Genomic DNA, 19,903 nt, shown 5'->3' with positions numbered 1-19,903 from the left:
TTCTGGTGGCCTGGCTGTGGTCAGCTGTCTTCTGCCCTTCTGAAGCCTTTGCCCTCTGCAGCCCCTTTTGCTGTGCTGGCCTCCCCAGCTCAGCAAGGACAAGAAGCCCAGTGAGAAGATTGCAGGGGTTGGGCTAAGCCTGCTCCCAATGCCTCTTTCAGAGGGAAGTCACCATAGACCGGGAGRCCTCCTCATCCCCGACGGAGAGCAGAAGACGGCGGCACGAGAGCCAAGAAAGGACCAGTGACAGGAAGGAGCCACAYAGCAGGGACAACAGGGACAAAAAGGACAAAGGGAAAAGTACTTCTGTTAAGGTAACTCCCTTCAGGACATCAGGATGATCTGAGGCCAGGAGGCTGAGGGAAGAGAGGTTAAAAAATAAAGARTAATTAGAGGATTCAAAAAGGGAAGGACAGTGAGAGAAGCCAGTGGGGTCAGCGGCTGGAAGGGAACGTGGTGGTTGTCCAGCCAGATCYGGGAGCAAGTTCCTGAAATTTTTCTCTCCTGACATTAAATCCAGGGCTTCTCATCCCTTCCTTATGGTGAAGGATTCAGACACATCCAGGTTAACGGCACATGTTTCACTCACACTGCTGAAAACAGTCTCTATTGTAATAGAAACAKCAAAAAACTATCAGAGACATTTAAACGCACTAAGTCAGATGATGATGGAGACTCTGCTSTCCTCTAACTGCAGTTTCTGCCACCCCCAGTCCCAGGAGAGTGCCCTTCACTRCTCCTCCCAGTGAGCAAATCCTGTCTCCCTGGTGTGGACAGTTTCTGGTTGGGGAGTAACTACCCAAAGTGATTTTAGAGCACAGCCCAGATCTGTAATATTGACAGGGCCTGAGGAATCCCAGGAGAGTTTGTAGAAGTGATTTAGCCACCAATGCAGAAATTTTGTGTTCTCCTTTGCCTGTTGGTCTGGATATGCTCTGTGGCATGGGCTGTCCTGGGCAGCTGATACTTGAGGGCTGTAATTGCCCCTGAGGCTGGTAACGAGCCAGCCAAGGGGTCTCATCTGGTACAGAGGCTTTCAGGAACACTCACCTAGGAGAAACATGGTCCTGTSTAAATGGAGGGTAAAAGCATCTCTGGTAACAATCATTCCATCGTTTTGCCCGCTTGCCTGCTTTCCATGGATGCTCAAAAGTGGCTTCCTGTGTGCTCTCTGCCCCCTGTGTTGCACTGCTGGCCTAATGCCTGGTGTTGGATTTTTCAGAATGAKTCTGGGGAGGAGAGATTCTTTGCAGAAGATGTCTTCAAAAAGCCATTACCTCCCTCTGTGAAGAAGGACGAGAGCACAGGCCTGGTAAGGTGTTACACTTGTTCTCTCTGGTCAAGTATGAGTAATTCATGAGCCACTAAACTGGAGCCTGTCCAGGGCTTCAGCCCAGTTCTCTGTAAAATGTGTGAAAGTGAATCTTCACCCCAGCCTACGGTTTGTGCTGCTGAGCACACAGCTGAACATCACAGGCTCATCCTGTTCAGTRCTGACTGCAGTCTCTGGTGCCCTCTGTCCAGGATAAGGAAGATCCTGGAAACCCCGCCCTGCTGGCTGAGCCTGGCCATATGTTGTGCCACAGTTAGAGCAGAAAAAACTGGTGTAGTCTGGCAGTGGGWGTGGCTTTGTACCCGGTCTTCATGTCCTTTGTGCACACACAGAGATGCTCAAATGTGACCTGGCTCTATCCCAGCTCCCTCACTGCTCTGAGGTACAGCTGGGACCAGCATCAGCATCACAGAGAGTGAGAGTGAAGCGGGCTGGGACAGCTTGGTGAGCTGCTGCAGCTGTCTCTGGAGTCACGAGGAAGACTCCAGGAGAGYTCTGGATTCCCTAGAATGGGAATGTCTCCCACTAAAACCACTGCCTCATTTCTGCCAAGCACTTGGTTTCCTTGGAGGCCCATTTGAATGAGTGCTTAGCTGTTGTGTCTGAGTAGCTCTGAGTTCATGCAATGGCAGTCTCAACACCTGATATTGACTGTTTCAGACTGAGGCTGGAGAGGAGAAGTTCGCTGCAGAAGATGTCTTTAAAAAGCCTTTACCTCCTTCTGTGAAAAAGGAAGAGAGTGCAGCCCCAGTAAGTGTCTCCGTGGGATTGAATTTTGCCCTGTTTGAGCCTGGGTACAGGACTGGGGAGGCTCAGCACATCCTGGCTGCAMCCTTGAGTGCCAGAGGTGCCAGGGATATTTCTCATGCCAGAGAAGGGAGTGTTTGGGATGGAAGGCAGTTTGTTTTTTAAGTCTGACCTTGTTTGTGGGCTTCTAGTGTGGGGAAATCTCATACCTGTATTTAAGTAGGATCTCCTCACTCAACCAGTCCTAAGAGAGAAAACTTGCCAGCCACCTCAGGCTGAGGAAGGCCTGATCTCATTGATCTCCATTTCTAGAGGAAGTGAGTGACAGCAGCTCCCTGCTAAACAGCCACTGCCTCGGTTGGCTTCTTGTGTTCAGGTGTGTGGCAAGTTGGAAAAGCCTGGTGCCAAAGCACAGCCTGTCTAGAGAGCAGAAGGGCTTCCACCCTGTGGTGTGAAGGGAAAGAAACAGTCAGCTCCTCTCTGTTCTGTMTGTGCTGCTGGGAAGCAGAGCTCTGCCTCTCGGGCTGGGACAGAGAGAGGATTCATAGGGAAATGGGCTGGAGAAGCAAAGCCCTGCTGGCCGAGCTGGCTTGATGCTACAAATTGTCACACTGTTCTCCACTTCCCTCAGCCCAAGGTGGTGAACCCTCTGATAGGGCTTCTGGGAGAGTATGGAGGAGACAGTGACAATGAAGAGGAGGAAGAGGAGGAGCAGTCCCAGGCTCAGTGGCTGCCGCCTCCCCCGCACCCTCCGGCACCGCGCGAGGAGCAGCCGCGGAAGGCCAAGGCCAGCGACGACAAACTGACTGACTGGAACAAGCTGGCCTGCCTGCTGTGCAGGAGACAGTTTCCCAACAAGGAGGTGCTTCTCAAGCACCAGCAGCTTTCCAACCTGCACAAGGTATGGGGAAGCTGGGGGCTGCAGATGTGCTGGAGCTGCTGTTGGCGCAACAGCTTTGTGAGCTGCAGGGAAATCGCAGTTGTTGGGTGGGAAGAGCTGTGCTGAATTTGACACAATAGCAGGCAAAGTTCCCCCAAAGCTCTGTTCAAAGCATTGTGTGAACTGCTTGTTCCTGCCGTGGGAATGCTGTAACATCAAGGTGTGACTTTGTAAGCTGTAGTGAGATAGCTGAGGCTTGGGGAGAGTGGGGTGCTGGCACACACGATGTGAGAGCRCTAAGAACTTGGCACGTGCAGCCCCATGTTCTGTGCTGCATTTGAGCTCTTGCTTTTAGGAKAGCCAAGCTGCACATGGGTGAAAGTAGGACTGGTTGCCTTCCTTACTGCAGGGAGGAAGGGCTCCAAGCCTCTGTGGGAGCAGGTAGTGTGGGCTGCAGGAGAGGCTACTGTGCGTGCTATAGTGCAGGTACAAGAACATGCTGCTTTACCTGCGCTCCTTGCGGGTGGAGCAGATGACCCTGACAGCTTGTGTTCTCTGTTTGACACTGCCTTCTGTCTTCCTCCTTCCAGCAAAACCTAGAGATTCATATGAAGATTAAACGATCCGAGCAGGAACTGGCGTATTTGGAGAAGAGAGAGCGTGAGGTGGGTCTGCGGTGGTGAGCAGGCAGCTGCTTATGYTTCTGCACGGGGGAGTGGTAGTCCCAGGCAGACCCCCCACTTATGCACCAGGTATCACCAGACATCCACTTAAGCACCAGGCATCAGATGCCTTCCAAAAATGAACTGTGGGCTCACTGCCCTGGGACCTGTAGATAGCTCTGTAACTTGTAAGAGCAGATCTCCCTCCTCACAGAAGGGTCTGAGTGTGGTTCTGTTGTCCTGCAAGTCTGGGCTCTGGGCTAAGTGGGACACAAATTGCCATGTAAAATTGATGGGGTGTATGGGCTGCTGCTGCCTGGGCAGGCACAGGAGAGCTGTACCTGTCTGTTGTTCAGAGGGTCACAGAGCTGCTCCTGGTGCTATAGGTGCAAGGCTGCAGCCACAGGTCTGGGTCAGCCCAGGAGATGCCATCTGACCAGAGCAAGTGGACTGTGGGATGTGAGCATTCAGTGCTTGGTAGTCCCCAGGACAGCCTTCCAGCCCGCTGAGATGAGACCTGGATGCAGAGCAGTCTCCTGCAGTGTTGAATCCTTCATAGCTTCAATACTTTCTTTGTTCTTTTTGTTGTGAAGGGGAGACATAAAGACAAAGGAAATGACCGAAGAGAGAAATTCCAGCAGATGGATTCACCAGAGAGGAAACGACTCAGATATGACCGGGACTCAGAGAGGTGATGGCTGTTGTGGGTTAGATCTCTTTGGGGGTGCTGATACTGGGATGGGATGTGTGCTGCTGGCAGACTGAGGCTGGGAATTGGTCAGTGGGGTAGATCTGCAYAGTAACAGCCAGACAGACTAGACAGAGATCCTCAAAGTGTGAACCTGTTGTGCTTCAGGGATCTCGGAGAGGTCAGGAAAGGGCAGGAGTGGAAACAAGGGTTTAGGGCAAGGCAGAGACAAGCTGCCTGGTGCTGGAGGGGTCAGATGGGGTCTGAGTGTGTCTGGCCAGACACAGAGAGCGCAATGCAGCCTGTTCCCATCCATCTCGTCCTTAAGGCACTTGCTGCCCTCCTGTCCTGGCATCTAGCCATTGAAAGAAAGAGCAAAGCTGTGTTTCATCTGTTCCCTGACTCAGAGGAACGCTGGGAGCTGTTTCCATCTCGTTCAGAGTAGGTGGAGGAAGAAAGTGCGTGCTGTGTGGAGTTCTCGACAGGCCTGCCTGCTGCAAGCTCGCGTGTTCAGTGGGCTGAGGAACGGCCAGGCATGTGTTGAAGATAAAACTGGTTATGTGCCTGTTCCTTCTGGCACAGCACCTCAGAAGGAGACCTTTCCTCTGTGTCTTGCAGTTTAAACATCCACATCTTCTTTTCTTTCTGTTTTCYTGGAATAGCTATAGATAAACTAAAACAGTTAGTGTGCAGTGTCACCAGCAGCCAGAAAGTAGAAATTGTCTGAAGAGTCTTTCATGCTGAGAGGTTTTCRAAACTGGAGGTTTTGGTCAATGGTCTTGGATGAGTAATGAGTTTGTCAGGTGGGAGAAAGGGTGTCCAAATCAAAACTGCATCTGTTGAGTTCCATGACCACAGCACTGGGAGAAAAGGAAGATCTAAAAGAGCAGCAGGGATTAGACTTTACTATCTCGCTATTGCTAAGGTTCTAATTGAGAAATACAAGCACAGAAGGCTCCTGGCTTGCTTCTGCTGTAAATATTTTGGAGTCTGAGCTCATTTCCTGTGCCCTGTGTGTATTTCCCCCTGAGGTTAGACAAGAAATTTTGCAGTCAAAGGTGTGTGAACCCTGCACACGGAATTCACCATGGTGGTTTCCTTAGGCACTATGCTTCTGGCAAGAAACTTGGATATCCCTCATGAGAAGCTGAAATGTCAGTGAAGGTTCTATTAGCARAGCTAAAAACCCCTGACATGTTTGAAGCATTGCAAGACTGGACAATTGATTCTGGCTCTCTTGCAGTGACTATGACCCAAGGATTGACAGTAACAACAAAGGGAACCGAATGGTGCAGTCTCCAGGGTGGAAGAAGGGCTTTGGCCACAACCAGCAGGGCACAGCATCACCAGTGGAGGTGAGTCTTCCCTGCCTTTCGAAGCACACCACTGTTCTGCAGCCCATAATGTTTCCCAGGACAGCTGGAGTGAGTTCCCAGCTGAAACAAGAGTCAGGCTGTGAGTCTCAGCACCCACTTGATGGAGTAATACCTGTGCACTGATGAACTTTGCAGGCTGGGAGGGGCTRTGAGTTGGCCTGGAACAAGGTTACAATTTATACGGATCTGGAAGTAATGGTGAGCAAGAAGGGTGTGAACATCTCAAAGTCTAGCTGGGGTTTGAAAAGGTCACCAGCTCAGTTCTCCGCAGCCATGTGAGTTAGGGGAAAAGGTGAACTTCCCCTGGGAAGGTGTGAGCATAGCAAAGCCACAGGGCACAAGATGCCCTTTGTCTGCCCTGCTTAGTACTTGTGAGGCTCTCSCTGCCATGGCAGACTCTGGGTGTCAGAAGATAATACCAAGATACCTCACCTGATGAGGGGTAGACACCCATTGGCAAAGGATGTCAGGGACAGGCTGGTCCCTCGTGCACCTCAGCATACTGCAGAGGGTTTGTCAGAGGAGCAGCCTGGGGCAGGGGCTGCTCAGTCCTCGTGGTGAGGTCCCTGTGCCCATACAACAGGCTTTGTCCCAGAGCCAGCMCCAGCACCCTGGGTGGTCTGAGATCTTGTCAGGGCTTCCCATSTGGGTGGGGAGCTGATGGCAAAGCACAGCCCTCATATAGTTGATACAAAGACCAAAAGAGATGTGCTTGCCTTTCACTTCCAAGTCATGCTGGGCAAAGCCATGTGACCACGTTAAACCCACACCACTTTGATCTCTTGGCCCAACTGGTGAGATCTCTGGTGTTAAGGTAAGTTGGACTGAAAAGCAGAGAAACTTCAGCCTCAGGCCTGCTCTCCTGGGCTAACTCCAGGCAGGTATTGCTGAATAATGCAGGCTCTGGCTGCAAAAGCCAGTCCTTGAAAACTGGTTGAAATTCCAAGCRAAGTACCAGTGCCCATGGGAGCTGTGTTAGAGAGAACAGCTGAGCTTGTGCCAATGCAGGCTAACAACAAACAGCTCCCCAGGAGCCCAGCTCTCGCTGGCGCTTTCCTTTGCTCCGTTTCAATCCTGGCTGCTGCTGCTGCCTCTTGGCTGCCCACCCTGGGCTGCCCACTCCTCTGTATGCTCCTCCACAGCTGATCCCTGGGGTTTGATTCCTGCTGGGCATTTGCTGGTGGATTTTGTTGCCCCCAAAGGGCCCGTAGCTTTTCCCAAACAGCTTTTGGAAGAACATAGAACACTTGCTCTTCCTCTGCTTTTGGGTCCACGYGGGAGCAGTCAGCAGTCCTGAAGCAGCCCAGGGAAGCATTTTGTTTATGGGAGGAGAAATCACTAACACAAGCTGTGTCTGTTTGCAGGCAGAAAACAGGAGGAAGGGCCCTGGGCTGGGGGCCCCAGGGAAGCCCCCCAAGAGGCAGTCCAATGAGACCTACCGTGACGCCGTSCGGAGGGTCATGTTTGCCCGCTATAAGGAACTTGAGTGAACAGTGGAGGAACCCTGCATCTGTCTCTCTCTGTCTATTTCTCTTTGTGTCATGTTCTTTTGAAGGTTTGGTCTTTCCTTTTTTTTTGGGTTTTTTTTGGTTTTTTGTTTTTTTTTTTTTTTTAATTGTTACAGGTTTTGCTGCTAGGATTTTTTTAATAAAACTGAAAATTTGTCAGTGCTTGTCTTGTGGCTTAAATGGTGTGTTTTAAAAGCATGTGATGCTTTGAAAGATTCCCATTGTGTTCTGCTCTCTGCTGCTGAGGTCCCTGGGAGTTGCAGCTGTGTCAGTGGGACTGGAACAGGTTTGGTAGCTTGGAGACCCTTCCAGCAGTGCCACTGTCCTGCAGTGTTGTTCCCTGTCATCTCAGGAACAGATGCTCCTGGTGCCATGTGCTCCAGGGTCAGGATGGAGCAGCCCCCAAGGCCTGAAAGGAATGCAGGAGCAGGAGGGATCCGTGTGGGATTCACCCTGGCAGCTGCTGGGGTCAGTGAGGTTCAATTAATAACAAGAGCTTAATAACTAAAGGTGACCTCACTAACGCTGGGTGTCATCTGGGCATCCCAGCCAGGGCAGAGCATTCCACATGGGCTGGGCTGGATCTGGTGGCAATATTGTGTGGGGACCCTGGTGGGGACATAACCAGGGTGTCAGGAGCAGAGGAAAAGCCAAGTAGGTGCTGCTGGCCTGTCCCAGGGGGGTGCAGAGGCAGCTCCTTGGCAGGAACGTGTGGCAGGGACAGTTTGACTAAAGCACAGTGTGTGTGAGCACAGCAGGGCCCACGGGTGMCAAGGCTGTGTGACCTGCAGGGATAAGGATGATTCTGGTGGCAGKGGCTGGTGGGGGCAGATCTCATGCCTGGTGAGCAGCTGGTACCCAYCACCACCTTCCTGTTCACCTGGCACAGGGCAGGGCCATGCCACTGCTTCCAAATACCCCAAAGGAAAGCAGGAGATGTGGGAGCTGAAGACAGGAGRATTTGAAGAGCCACCTGTAAGAGCTGATGACTTCCAAAGGCAGCAAAAGACCTGTCCAAGCTGCATTCTGTGTCTCTGGCACAGGCAGTGCCAGAGGAGCAGGGAGGATCTGCACCCAGAGGTGGTGGAGGTGGGCACGGCCATCATGGTGCTGGTGAGTACCTTCAGTCTTCCTGGGAGCCCCAAGCATTCAGGGATGGATGGGGGAGGTGATGGGCTCCTGGGGATGAACTCCCACACCAGGAGCAGTGGTGGTGGCACCAGGGTGTAACAAGCTGGTGCTGTCAAATCTGGAAATATCCATGCACAAAGGGGGAAGAAGTATAAATGTGATGGGACYTTTTCAGGGAGGGAAGAGAGGAATCTGGGTGTAGATCRGTAGCTGCTGCCCAGGCTGTCCTGCCCCTGAGTATGCCAAAAATGAGCACCCACAGAGCATCATTCCCARACCAGAGGGAAGAGCCTTTGCAGCTGCCAACTGTGGGAGCCCATTAGCTGATTTTATTAATTTGCTAGATGGGTACATGCATCTTAGTGAAAGCCTGTTAACGACTGATAATACGTGATTAATTAGAAGATAATAAACCAGATAAATGTAAGAGCAGCTTCCCTTGGACAGATGGACCACGCTAAATAATGTATGTTCCTTGGCTTAGTCGTGTGCTTGCTTGCTTCTAGTGCACAGTGTGCATGTGCGAAAGGAGAGGCAACACAGCACTTTCCTTGCAGGCCCAGTGCCAGGGCTCGAGTCAGGAACAGAAAAGGAACAGAATGCTGTGAAAATGGGGAAAAATTAATTAAAAATATCTGCTTGCAGGATGTATCCTTTTCCAAGCAAGAAAAACCCTTTTTCTCTCTGGTGGTAGGTCTACCTCCCATTAGTTGTATTAATCATAAAAATACTCGGTGTGTCTGCTTCTACTATTTTGAGGATCGTAGTAAATGATTCTGGGAAATCAGGAATATTGTTTGTGTTGTAAGAGGTCAGAGCAGCCCAGTGTTAGTCCCAGAAGTGTGGGATTTCTGGGGATGTGCTGTGTGTGGCTTGGGAGCACCTGAATTGTAGGGAGTATCCTGGTTCCAGCCCAAGGAAAATCAAGATATCCCCTGGATAGATAGTGACTTAATTCCTCAAAATTCTGCTTCCCCAATGTAACCCAGTGTGAGCTCCTGTGTATTCCCTCAAAGATACATTTGTACAGTAYATACACGTGCATCTCCATAGGCAYGGCATCCACCCACGCTGTGCACCCRCCTGGGGATATCCAGGATGAGGGAACACGGAGCAGCCCTGCACCGGGGCTGGGATGAGGTGACTGGACAAGGTTATTGACAAYCTGGAACAGATAAACCGAGTGAGARGCTAAAAGCATTACAAAGAACCACCAAGSCAGAAAACATCATATTGGGAAAACAGCAGCATAGTTATTCATGCAGAAACCCCATTTATCCCCATTTACCCTTGGTGCAGTGATTTTGATGTCTTTAATGTTTTTGAAGGATGGTGACCCAAAGCCACAGCTGAATTGCAGCTACCTTTATATCTTACAACAATTTTGCTTTCATTTTGGAGATTACTCACCGCTATGCTACTGCTGTGGCTCTGTTCAGCACATTGCCTTGTGTGCCATCCTGTGGTGATGAGTATGGCTCAAGTTACAATTTATTTTTGTATTTAGAAGGTTTAATCAGAACTGGAACAGGATAAGTGCTCTGTTGGAGCAGTTGCTTGGCGTGGAGATACTACACACAGGAGGAGGCCTGGGGTGACCCCTAAGGTTGGGATGAATGGACCATGAGTACAAAAAGGCCAGGGAGAAAATGCAGAATAAGGGGGTTAAAGGGATTATTTTCTTTAAAAGAAACAGGCAACAGGAGCCTTGGACTGAGAGTGGAACCAAAGGGGAGGTTAAATCCATGATTTAGAGGGTTGGAGACACTGCTGCTCAGACTCCTTCTGCAAGGGAGGGTCCATCTCTGAGCTCTATCAATCACACACGTTGGTATGCAGGAGGCTGCTTCAGACATCTGAGAGGTTCTGGAGCAAGAGCTGCTTTTTTCCCCCTTTCCCAAAGTAAAGCAAGTAGGTAGTCTTTGATTTCCAATATTTATTCATATTAATATTGATTCAGCRGTGACTCAGGCCATTTTAAGTGAAACATGTTTATGTAAAGAGCTGGAGCTGTGCTTTGTAAATAGAAAAAAACAGTAAGGTGAGCTGAGGGAAGCATTTGTAGAAGGGAAGAAGAGAGAGAACTCAGGGAATGCATTTCCCTCTGCASCAGTGACCTGCCTCAGGGAGAGAAGGGTGCCCCTCATATACCASATGAATATGATGAACAATTTCACTYATTTCATGTTTTAAGACTTGAGAAACAGGAGGTCAGTGTTCAGAGGAGGTTGTTGCTCAAATCGTGCTCCCATTTTAATGTAGGTTCCCCATTTCCTTATTTATCCWCATCCATACAAAGACCATTCTGTTCTTTGTTCCTGCTCTGGGGACGTTACGCTTTCAAATGTCACCAAGTGTGATCTTTGTGAAGCTGCATTTTCATGGACTTCCTGTCGGTAGCACAAAGGTTCAGAGGGAGATGAATGACATGGTAGTCTGTCACACAGTGCCGGGAAAGCACGGACACAAGCCCTTGTCCGAGCTTCATGGGGATCCTTCTTGCCACCACATTTCGAAGGGGTTGTGGTCTGGTGGGTGTGTGGGTCTGTGCCTGGGCTGCTCTGTCCTTTCTCAGCCTGGGGGAGGCCAGTCCTGTSCAGCTGTTAAAGTGCACCTCCTTCCCTGAAGGGCTTGGAAGAGCTGCAAGGAAGCCGGGAATGTGAGCATTGCCCCCCAGGGACAGARTCCCCGTCCCACACAATGGAAGGATGGGCTGGTCCAGAAAAGGCAGAGGGCTGGATAACAGCTTGGAGCTCACCCTGGAGCTGCCCCAGCCACCACCCCACAGGCACTGCTGCTGCTGCAGACACTGGGGAGCATCTCCTGCCCCAGGACATCCCTCTGCCCACCTGCAGCAGGACTTCACACTCGCCCGTGCTGGGCTGTCACCAGGGAAGGAGAGGATCACCCTGAAGAGCTGAAGTACCTGTGCTGGGGGGGTTTGGACTCCATCAAGGAGGGGCAGCAGGAGCAGGGTCACCCTGCTGCTTGTCACAACAAGCTGACAACAAGCTGCCTGGAAGTCCTGTCCAAGGTCCACCCATGAGATGGGGCTGCCCACCTCAGCCTGAGTTTGGCCAGGAGAGCAGGCTGGACCTGCAGCACAGCTTGAGAGAGGCTCCCAGCACTGGCCTGGCCTTTAATGGAGTTCCCAGTCCAGCAGGCGGGTGGATGGGGACTCACCTGAGGCCACTCAGTGTCCCCAGGGCCTCAGCAGGGTCTGAGGCAGCTCCCTTGGGTCCTTCCATTGCTGGGGCATAGGAAAGGGGCCAAGCAGCTCTTGCACAGACAGCAAAGTCCCTTTCCCCCAAAGTCCTGTTGGGCTGTGCCTGATCCATTAATTTGGCTCTGGGGTGCACTTCTGAAATCAATCTCACGAYTTCCCACACTTTTGGATGGTGTCCTGGAGTGGCTCAGGAGAGGTCTGGCTTGGGCCAGTATCAACCAGATTCCTTTCAGATGAAACCAAACCCCAACACGCTGCAGGAATGCACCTCATGCTCCCCAGCCACTGATGGGTGTTCAGGCTGCAGGATCAGCCCAGAGCCTGTCTGGAGCTAAAAACACCTTGTAAATCACAGAATCATTTCGATTGGAAAAGACCTCTCAGATCAGCGAGTCCAGCTGTTAACACTGCCAAGCCCACCACTGAACCATGTTCCCACGTGCTACTCCTACATGGCTTTTACATCCCTCCAGGGATGGTGGCTCCACCACTTCCCTGAACAGCTTGTTCCAGTGCTTGACAATTCAGTGAAGAAATTTTTCCTAATATCCCATCTAAACTTTCTCTGGTAAAACTTGAGGCCATTTCCTCTTGTCCCATTCTCTTGTCCTGATTAAACCACAATGTGCCTGGGGGAAGAGCCTGAACCCCCCCTGGCTCTACCCTCCTGTCAGGGAGTTGTAGAGAGCAATAAAGACTCCTTGTACCCCCTTTTCTCCAGGCTCAACACCCTCAGTTCCCCCAGCCCCTTCTCACCATTGTGCTCCCAGTTCCATTGCCCTTCTCTGGACATTCTCCAGCCCCTCAGTGCCCTTCTTGTAGTGAGGGGTGAAAACTGAACACAGGATTTGAGGGGAAATGTAGAGTTAGTGCATCAGGTCCTTGGATGTCTGGGTCTGCTCCTGCTGCACTGTGTTTGTGCATTGGAGCCCAGATTCTCCCAGATTTCCCTTTCCATCACCTTTCTGGGGTTACTCATGGACCAGAGCTTTCCTTTCTGACCCTGATCCCTGTGTCCATGAGCCTCTCCCATCCACCCCTCTGCTCTTTGGCCTCCCAATCCACAAGTTAAAGCATCCGGTGCTTTCCTGTGCCCCTCCATGAGGTGGGCCCYGAGCTGCAGGGATGGAACACCCCGGGAAAAGCCGAATATTTCCCTGTGACTCCACGGAAAGCCGGCAGCTCCGGCCGCACCAAGCCCGCACCGCTAGATGGCAACTGCGCCGTGCGCATGGAGGGGACGGAGCAGCCGGAGGGCTCCCGGCCGAGGCTGCTGTGAATGAGGGGCTGCCCCCGGCTGTCCTCCCCACCTCCGGCTCCTCCTGCCGCCTCCAGCCTCCAGGTGCTCTGCGCYCATCGGCAGAAGCCGCTGGAGCTGCTGGGATCCCGCCGGCCGGTGAGTAATGAGCGATGGGTTTAATTGTTCATGAGCTGCTCCGGGCTGCCTTGGTTCCCTGCCCGTGAGAGCTGCCTGGGGTGGCATTCCCAGCGGGAGCAGCTCGGCTCGGGGGGCTGAGCAGGGCTTAATCAGTCTGGAGTTCCTTGGTTTTCAGTGTCAGCTTCGTTATGTTTTCGGCTGTGTGCGGAGTAACTCCTGAGTGACTGCTCTGAGCCCAGCTCCTGCAGAGAGAGCAGAGCTCACTGCCACTCTACCCTAGCGTGCCATGAAAAGTTCTATAACCTTTATAGAATCATGGAATRCTTTGGTTTGGAAGGGACCCTAAAAATCCCCTCGTTCCAACCCCCATCACCATCTTTTACAGTTGTGCTGTATCTATTACTACTCTAACTTGTGTCCCAGGAGGTTTTGTGCTTTTTTTACTATGGCAAAGATCTGTTTCCAGAGCTGTTTTTTTCTAGGGTTTCTTGACTTCAGTGTTGTGCTTTGCTGCTGAGGATTAACAGCCCCAAATCCCACATTAGATTAATTGACACTAGCCCATGCTGGGGGCTTTGCCACTGCTCAGAGATAACTTTGGCAGACTTGTCCCTCCTCACCAGATAAAGATCAATCACTTGCCTCCAAAAGAGTTGTGACATCCTTGAYCTAAGGACAAAAAAAGAGCCCCCTGTGTTGGTGGGAGAATTGTCCTCTGCTTGGGCTTAATGAAATATGTTGGGACAGGGAAATTGTGTTTCTTCAACCTCCCTCTGCAATGCCTCAGCTCTCGGAAACTCGGGTCAAACGATACAGCAAGCAGAAAAGAAACAGAGCCTGAGAAATGCTGGGTGCTCTCCAAAGGAGTCCCTTAACTAATGATCCTTCTGCTTGTAAGCATCGCAGAGCTTGGGTATGGATGGCCGGGATTTGGGAGCCTTTCGTGCCTGAGAGTCCTGAAGGTGATGGGTGGGAGTTTCAGTGTGAGGGGCTGACACTCAGGGCAGGGGGAGGGAGAAGGCTGAACAGTCCAGCCTTTAAAGAACTTTAATTTTAAGCATTTTTCATTTTAAGCATTTAAAGAATTTTAATTTTAAGCATTTAAAGAACTTTAATTATGACAAAGAGGGTGATTTCTTCCTATCCTTGAAATAAGACCTCACCTGGGGTGAATCACAGCTCCTGAGTGTGTGGCAGCGCTGGAAGGCAGCCGGGCCATGGGATGCACTGCCCACTGGAAATCAGCTCCGCTGAGCCTGCCCTCAGTTAAGCAGCTTGTTGCCCTCAAAGAACCACTGAAATCATTGATCCAGCTGCCGAGCACCGGCAGGAAATTTCTGCTCAACTGGACAGCAGCTTTTTTTTTTTTTTTTTTTTTTTTTTTTTTTTTTTTGCAGCCATGTGGCCAAGGGGAGAAGGGAAAGTGCTGCAGGGGATCTGGCTCCAGAGCTGTGGCCATCCCGCACACATGCCGGCCACGCGCCCCGTGAGCGAGCCGTGGGGAGCTTTCTCTTTGCCAAGTGGAGCGTGTCCCAGCTTTCTGCTGGCCACTCCTGGCTCAGCCTTCAAAGGGAGGGGGTCAGGCAGCCCTGAAGGGTCACTGGCTCCACACGATGGGCTGCTGGAACAGATAGATTCCTCCTGCTGAGTTAATGGTATTGAAAACGACAGASACACAAACACCCCGGTGATTAATGAGCCAGGGATGGGGAAGTCAATCTGAAAGCCAGGGCAGAGATATCAGCCCTATAAGAAATATGGGAAGAATTCATCCCTAATCTAATCTCGCTGAATTCCACAAGCGTGCAAGACAGGGATCATTTGCTGCAGTTCCTTAGGTTGAGAATTAAACAGGAAACCCCCAAGGATGTGAGATGTTCTCGCAAATACCCTGGTGCCTGTCACCAGCTGTGACAGGAGAGCGGCTGCCACRGTCTGAGCCATCTTGTCTGGCTGGACAGGAGGTGATGCCCTGGCTGTGGTGCTGCCAGCAGCAGCGTCCAGCAGCACCCAGCTCCAGCACAGGGAGCTGGAGCCAAGCCTGGGGTCCTCGGTAGCTCTTGCTGCTGCCAATGATGYTCTTTGCCAAACCGAGCTCGAGCCTGTGGGGCTGGCAGAGTTTCCAGAGGGGAATTCTGCTGCCTTGCTCTCTTCCCTGCTCCTGTAACATCCTCTCAGGGGCTGTTTACAGCAAGCACGAGGATTTATTGTAAACCTTGGCTCCCAGACTCTTGGAGCTGCCTCTTCCTCCGAGTTTGGTCTATCCCCACTCCGGCTGGGATTCCATGTGCCCCCTGATCTCCCCCTGGCCCCACTGTACCTGCAGGCGTGCCATGCACGTGTTCCAGGCCAGCACAACCCCTCTCCACTGTTGGGGTGACATGGCAGGGAGCACAATTGTTGCCAGCATCAGCCCCAGTTGCCTTGGGAGCCTGCCCAGGATCCGGTTTCCCTGGAATGACACCGTTCACAAGCACTCGGCCGTGTGGGGTTATTGTTCTGCTCTCGTGTGCTGGCGAGCTGCCATTTATTGTGTGCAGGAACTCCCCTGCTTCTCCCACCATCGGGTCCAGCTTTATTTCCCCCTGTTCTAGGAGGAGATCACTGATGTCAGCTAACTTGGCCTGAGCTCTTTGTAGTGTGAAAAGGAAAACCAGGGCTTTCGGTTTCAATCTGTGCCTTGTCCTCTGAGAGGAGAGCTGGCCTTCCCACGGTGTGTGCTCCCACGCAGGTGGGCGGTGACACGGTGACAGCTCTGCCACTGTGTGCTGGATCCACTGAGCCAGGCTCAGTGCTGAGCTGGGCTCCAGGAGGATGAGCTGCTGTTTGGRGAAAGGTGAAACATTTGGGGTCAATCCCTGCCCTGCCATGCTTCCCATTTGGCCATGAGCAGGTCACTTTGTGCCTCAGTTCCACAGCAGAATAACGACAGCCATGGTGGCCTTCCTTGGCAGAGCCCTGAGCAGATGAGTGCGTAGAGGACTGAGAGGCCTTCAGGAGGCAGGGACTTGGCAGGAGGGATGTGCCCTGGGAGCAGCACCTCGGGTATGGGGTGTGCTGGTTGCTGCTTCTCACCCTCTGGGGACACAGGAACCGTGCTGGAAGGGGCACCCCAATGTGTCCATCGCRGACTGGCTTCTCCCTGTGTTTGCAGGGCAGGGCAATGACTGAAAGCAGGGCAGCTGCGTGCTCTGGAGCATCCTGCTGCTGCTGCCCTGGCTGTCCCGCATCAACGCTGTGCTGTGACAGCTGCTCTGAGCCCGACCTGTCCCAGCCCCTCTGAGCCGCGCTGCACCTTCAGCTCCGCCTGGAGCCGACCTGGCGTGTCCCAGGAAGAGCGGCTGGAGCTGGGGCTGGAGCTGGAGCTGGGGCTGGAGCCGGGGCTGGAGCTGGGGCTGGAGAGCTGGAGAGCTGGAGAGCTGGAGAGCTGGAGAGCTGGAGCTGGGGCCGGAGCTGGAGCTGAAGCTGGGGCCAAAGCTGGAGCTGGAGCTGGGGTGAACGGCCCGGCGACCGTCCCAGCGTCCCTGCTGCTCGCTGATACTGGGGAAAACCGCACGAAAGCGGCAGCCCCGGAGCGATGCTGGACGATGGCAGGGTGCCAGCCCCTCGGGAGCCGGGCAGAGCCGCGTCCCCGCTCCCGGAGCAGCGTGCGGAGCGCAGGGCAGCCCGTCGGGGCGGCGGAGCGCGGTGCTCTCCGGGGCTCCAGGGTTTGCCAGCCAGAGATGTCAGGCGGCAGTCCGGGCTGTGATTGCCCAGCAGCCCGGCCAAGAGGCTCTGAGAAGAAGCAGATAACCGGGCAGGCACCCGCCATCCTCATTAAAATACTTTCTCCGGCGGAGCCCCCCACGCCTGCCCAGCCTGTTCCAATTAGCGCAGCCGGCAGCAGGGCTCCCGCTGATGAAAAGAAAACACTGCCGAGCTTTCAAGTGTCGGGGGAGGCGGGTGGCCCCGGCTGGGACAGCCAGTGGCCCCGGGAGTGTGACCAGCAGCCGTGTCGCTGGCTGGCAGTGGTGAAGTGGCTCATGAGCCGGGTCATTGAGCAGCAGAGCAGGTGCTTCATGGCAGCTCCTGCCGGGAATGGCTGTGGGATGTTAGCCGGGAAGATGTGGCAAAGCTAAAAGTTCTCTGGGAGGTGCTGAGCATCCCTGTCCGGTAGGTTTGGAGGTGGGAAGCAATAAACCCAATGTGAATGAAGAAATTAGCTGTGAATCCTATGGATTCACCCGAGAAAGCCTTGGCAGCTTCGGGAAGAGATCAGCACTGGCTTGGGAGCACTGGGAAAAGAGCAGGAATGCTTTTCCCAGGGCTAGCTCTCCCCGTGACACCCCTGGGGATGGAGCTGTCACCCCAGTCCTGGAGTCTCCGCTGGGATTCTTCACAAGGGTCCCACCAGGATCCCGACCAAACCTACCACCTCTTCTCCAGGGGCCACCAAAGGAGCAGAAACCTGTGACACTGGGTTCCAGCTGGTGACAGAGGGCTGGCCAGCTCTGTATTGGGAATCCTGGCTGTCACCCAGTCCTCCTCCCAGCAGAGGCTTTACAGCCTGTGCACGGCCAGGAGCACGGGCAAAGCTGCCCCTGCTGGGGCCCTGCCAGGATCTGGCACCTGTGGGATTCACCCAGACCCAGCCTGCAGAATCTSAAGCCCAGAGAGCAGCTCCTGAGTGGGGCAGGGCTCCCAAGCCTCCCCAGGGCTGTGCTGAGTGTCAGGCCATGTGGCAGACAGGTGACAAGGGTGGGTTTCAGCCCTGGAGTAWAAATGGCTCTGAGGAATTCAGTGCTGCCTCTGGGGACCCCCGAGGCTCTGGGGAGCTGGCAGCTCAGCAGGCAGCACACAGCCTCTTCTCTGCCTTATTTGGGTACTTGAAAACAACATCAGAGTGGTAAGACCCTTCCGAAGTCCCTCTGATGAGGAGAGACTGCAAGAGCTGGGCCTGTTTAGTCTGGGGGAGAGAAGAGGGAATCTCATTAATGCAYWTAAATATCTCARAGRTGGGTGCCAGGAGGATGRTGCCAGATTCTGTTCAATGGTGCTCAGCAGCAGGATGAGGAGTAATGGCCATAARCTAAAACACAGGCAGTTTCACTTCAGCATGAGGAAGAACTTCTTTACACTGAGGGTGGCAGTGCACTGGAACAGCTCCCCAGGGTGTTTGTGGAGTTTCCCTCTCTGAGWCATTGCAAACCCACCTGGACACRTTCCWKTGTCACCTGCTCCAGGCGACCCTGCCTCAGCAGGGGGGKTGGACTGGATGATCTCTCCCTTCAAACCCCAGCAATTCTGTTACTCTGTGAAAGAAATTTAAGCTTCTCAATTGTATTAGAAGGCAAATTGGGAATTTAGTACGGCAAAGCAGCCCMGAGTTTATTACACCAAGTTAACCCCCACTTGTCCCACCTCCTCTTTGTCCATGGAGGAGCCCAACCCTCTGTGAATTTGTCTCTTCCTGCTGGTGTCCCTGTGGGGTTTGCCCACTCCAGGAGCCCTGGGGTGGGCAGCAGGACTGTGGCACTSCTCTGTGCTGGAAGCTGCCTGTGCTCTGGCAGCATTTTAGGTGAGAGGAGACGTGCAAGGTGCAATGAATGCTGTGTCTCCATTCAGCTTTCCCTGCACATTGGACTTGTTGCTTCCTTGGTGCTGGATGCCCTSGGGGTAAATTAAAGGGAGGAGCAGTGGAGGCCCCTCAAGCTGGTTCAAGCAGCACATTCAGGAACACCTGAAAGCCCTGCAGGGGATGAAAGCAGGGGCTGATCCAGCCCTTCACTGTGCCCTGAGACAAGCCCAGTGCTGGGCCACCTCCCCTGCCCGATGCCCAAGAGCCAGGCCAGGTCAGGCTTTCCTCTCTCAGCAGTGRGGGAAAGGTAGGGGCTGAGCCAGCAGGCTCGCAAGGAAGGGATTAGCAGGATGTAAAGGGAAGCCAGCTCCTTATCCCTTCATAAACAGTTATTAATACCCTGGCCAGCCTCRGCCTTGGCAATTCCCCATTTGCTCTCAGGATGTGGTCCCAGCTGGAGTGTGCCTTAAGCTGCTGCTGGAACTGCAGGGAGACAAACCCTGCTAGAGGAGGAGATGTTGGTTCTCAAAGGTGTCACCACAGGCTGCGAGGTCCCCCTGACAGTACCCAGACCCCAGGGCTGTCCCTGCCCCATTGCCATTGTCACCCAGTGCCCGTGAGCGAGGAGCCCCCTGCCTGGCGGGGGTGACATCACGAGGGTCCAGCACGGTGTCACAGCAGCAGCTGGGTGCCCTCATCCCCACCCGTGTGCTTGGCACACTCCAGCAGGGCTGTCTGGCAAGAAGGAGGGATTTGGGGCTCGCTGCAGCCAGGGGATTTGAATCTGAGGAGGCTGCAGGGAGGTGTCCCAGCTGGATGGGAGCCTGCTGGCCCCTGGCTGTGTGGTGGCAGATCCTGGAGTGGCCTCAGCCTTCTGATGCTCCCCAACAATCCTTCACCCAATTTCCCTTCATCCAGCCCCTCCAAAAATCTGCTCCCCTCGACCTTTGCCTGTGTGACCTTGTTACTGAGGGGTTCAGTGGCACCCTGGTGCTCCAAAGGGCACCCCGTCGTGTCCCAGTGCCACCCAAGCCCTGGCACTCGGTTTTGTGGTCCCAGCCCTGATGTCCTGGAGCAGGACCGTCACGTCCTCCTTCCACAAATCACTCAGCACAGGAGGCTCCCTCAGGGACTGGCCCTGCCCCATCCCGACGGCTCAGAGGGACGGCAGGGAGGGCTCACCCCGGTGCCTTTGTCCTTGCACTGGAGAAAGGCGACAGCTGCCTCTCCCTGCAGCTGCCAGGGATCCATCATCCCCGCGGGATGGGGGAGACAGCCACAGCCCTGCGCTGGGCAGGGAGGGCTCTGCTCTGCGAGAGCAAGGCGGGGGACAGGCAGGCAGTGATTTAGGGAGAGGGACAGCTGCGGGCAGGGGCGCTCACCGGGCACAGCGCCAGCAGCTCCGGCTGTGCCCGCT

General features: G+C 53.6%; 2 protein-coding genes across 2 annotated transcripts in view; both read left to right on the top strand.

The window, feature by feature from the left end:
- The window catches only part of RBM6 (RNA binding motif protein 6), a 57,680-nt gene extending 50,358 nt beyond the window's left edge, over positions 1 to 7,322 (top strand). The window contains exons 16-23 of the mRNA XM_057368035.1: positions 162 to 314; positions 1,223 to 1,312; positions 1,994 to 2,083; positions 2,712 to 2,981; positions 3,551 to 3,625; positions 4,216 to 4,313; positions 5,554 to 5,665; positions 7,051 to 7,322. Coding sequence (XP_057224018.1) covers positions 162 to 314; positions 1,223 to 1,312; positions 1,994 to 2,083; positions 2,712 to 2,981; positions 3,551 to 3,625; positions 4,216 to 4,313; positions 5,554 to 5,665; positions 7,051 to 7,176 — 1,014 coding nt within the window. The 3' untranslated portion in view covers positions 7,177 to 7,322. The remainder of the gene's footprint in view (positions 1 to 161; positions 315 to 1,222; positions 1,313 to 1,993; positions 2,084 to 2,711; positions 2,982 to 3,550; positions 3,626 to 4,215; positions 4,314 to 5,553; positions 5,666 to 7,050) is intronic.
- A 5,456-nt stretch (positions 7,323 to 12,778) lies between these two features.
- LOC130574679 (semaphorin-3D-like) overlaps positions 12,779 to 19,903 on the top strand; it is a 22,618-nt gene continuing 15,493 nt past the window's right edge. The window contains exon 1 of the mRNA XM_057368033.1: positions 12,779 to 12,947. The gene's annotated coding sequence lies outside the window, so the exon portion shown is untranslated. The remainder of the gene's footprint in view (positions 12,948 to 19,903) is intronic.

Source organism: Malurus melanocephalus, unplaced genomic scaffold, assembly GCF_030028575.1.
Source record: "Malurus melanocephalus ecotype Western Australia unplaced genomic scaffold, MMel_1.1 scaffold_87, whole genome shotgun sequence".
NCBI lineage: Eukaryota > Metazoa > Chordata > Aves > Passeriformes > Maluridae > Malurus > Malurus melanocephalus.
The sequence above is the reverse complement of the archived record's forward strand: the minus strand, read 5'-3'. Positions and strand labels throughout refer to the sequence as shown.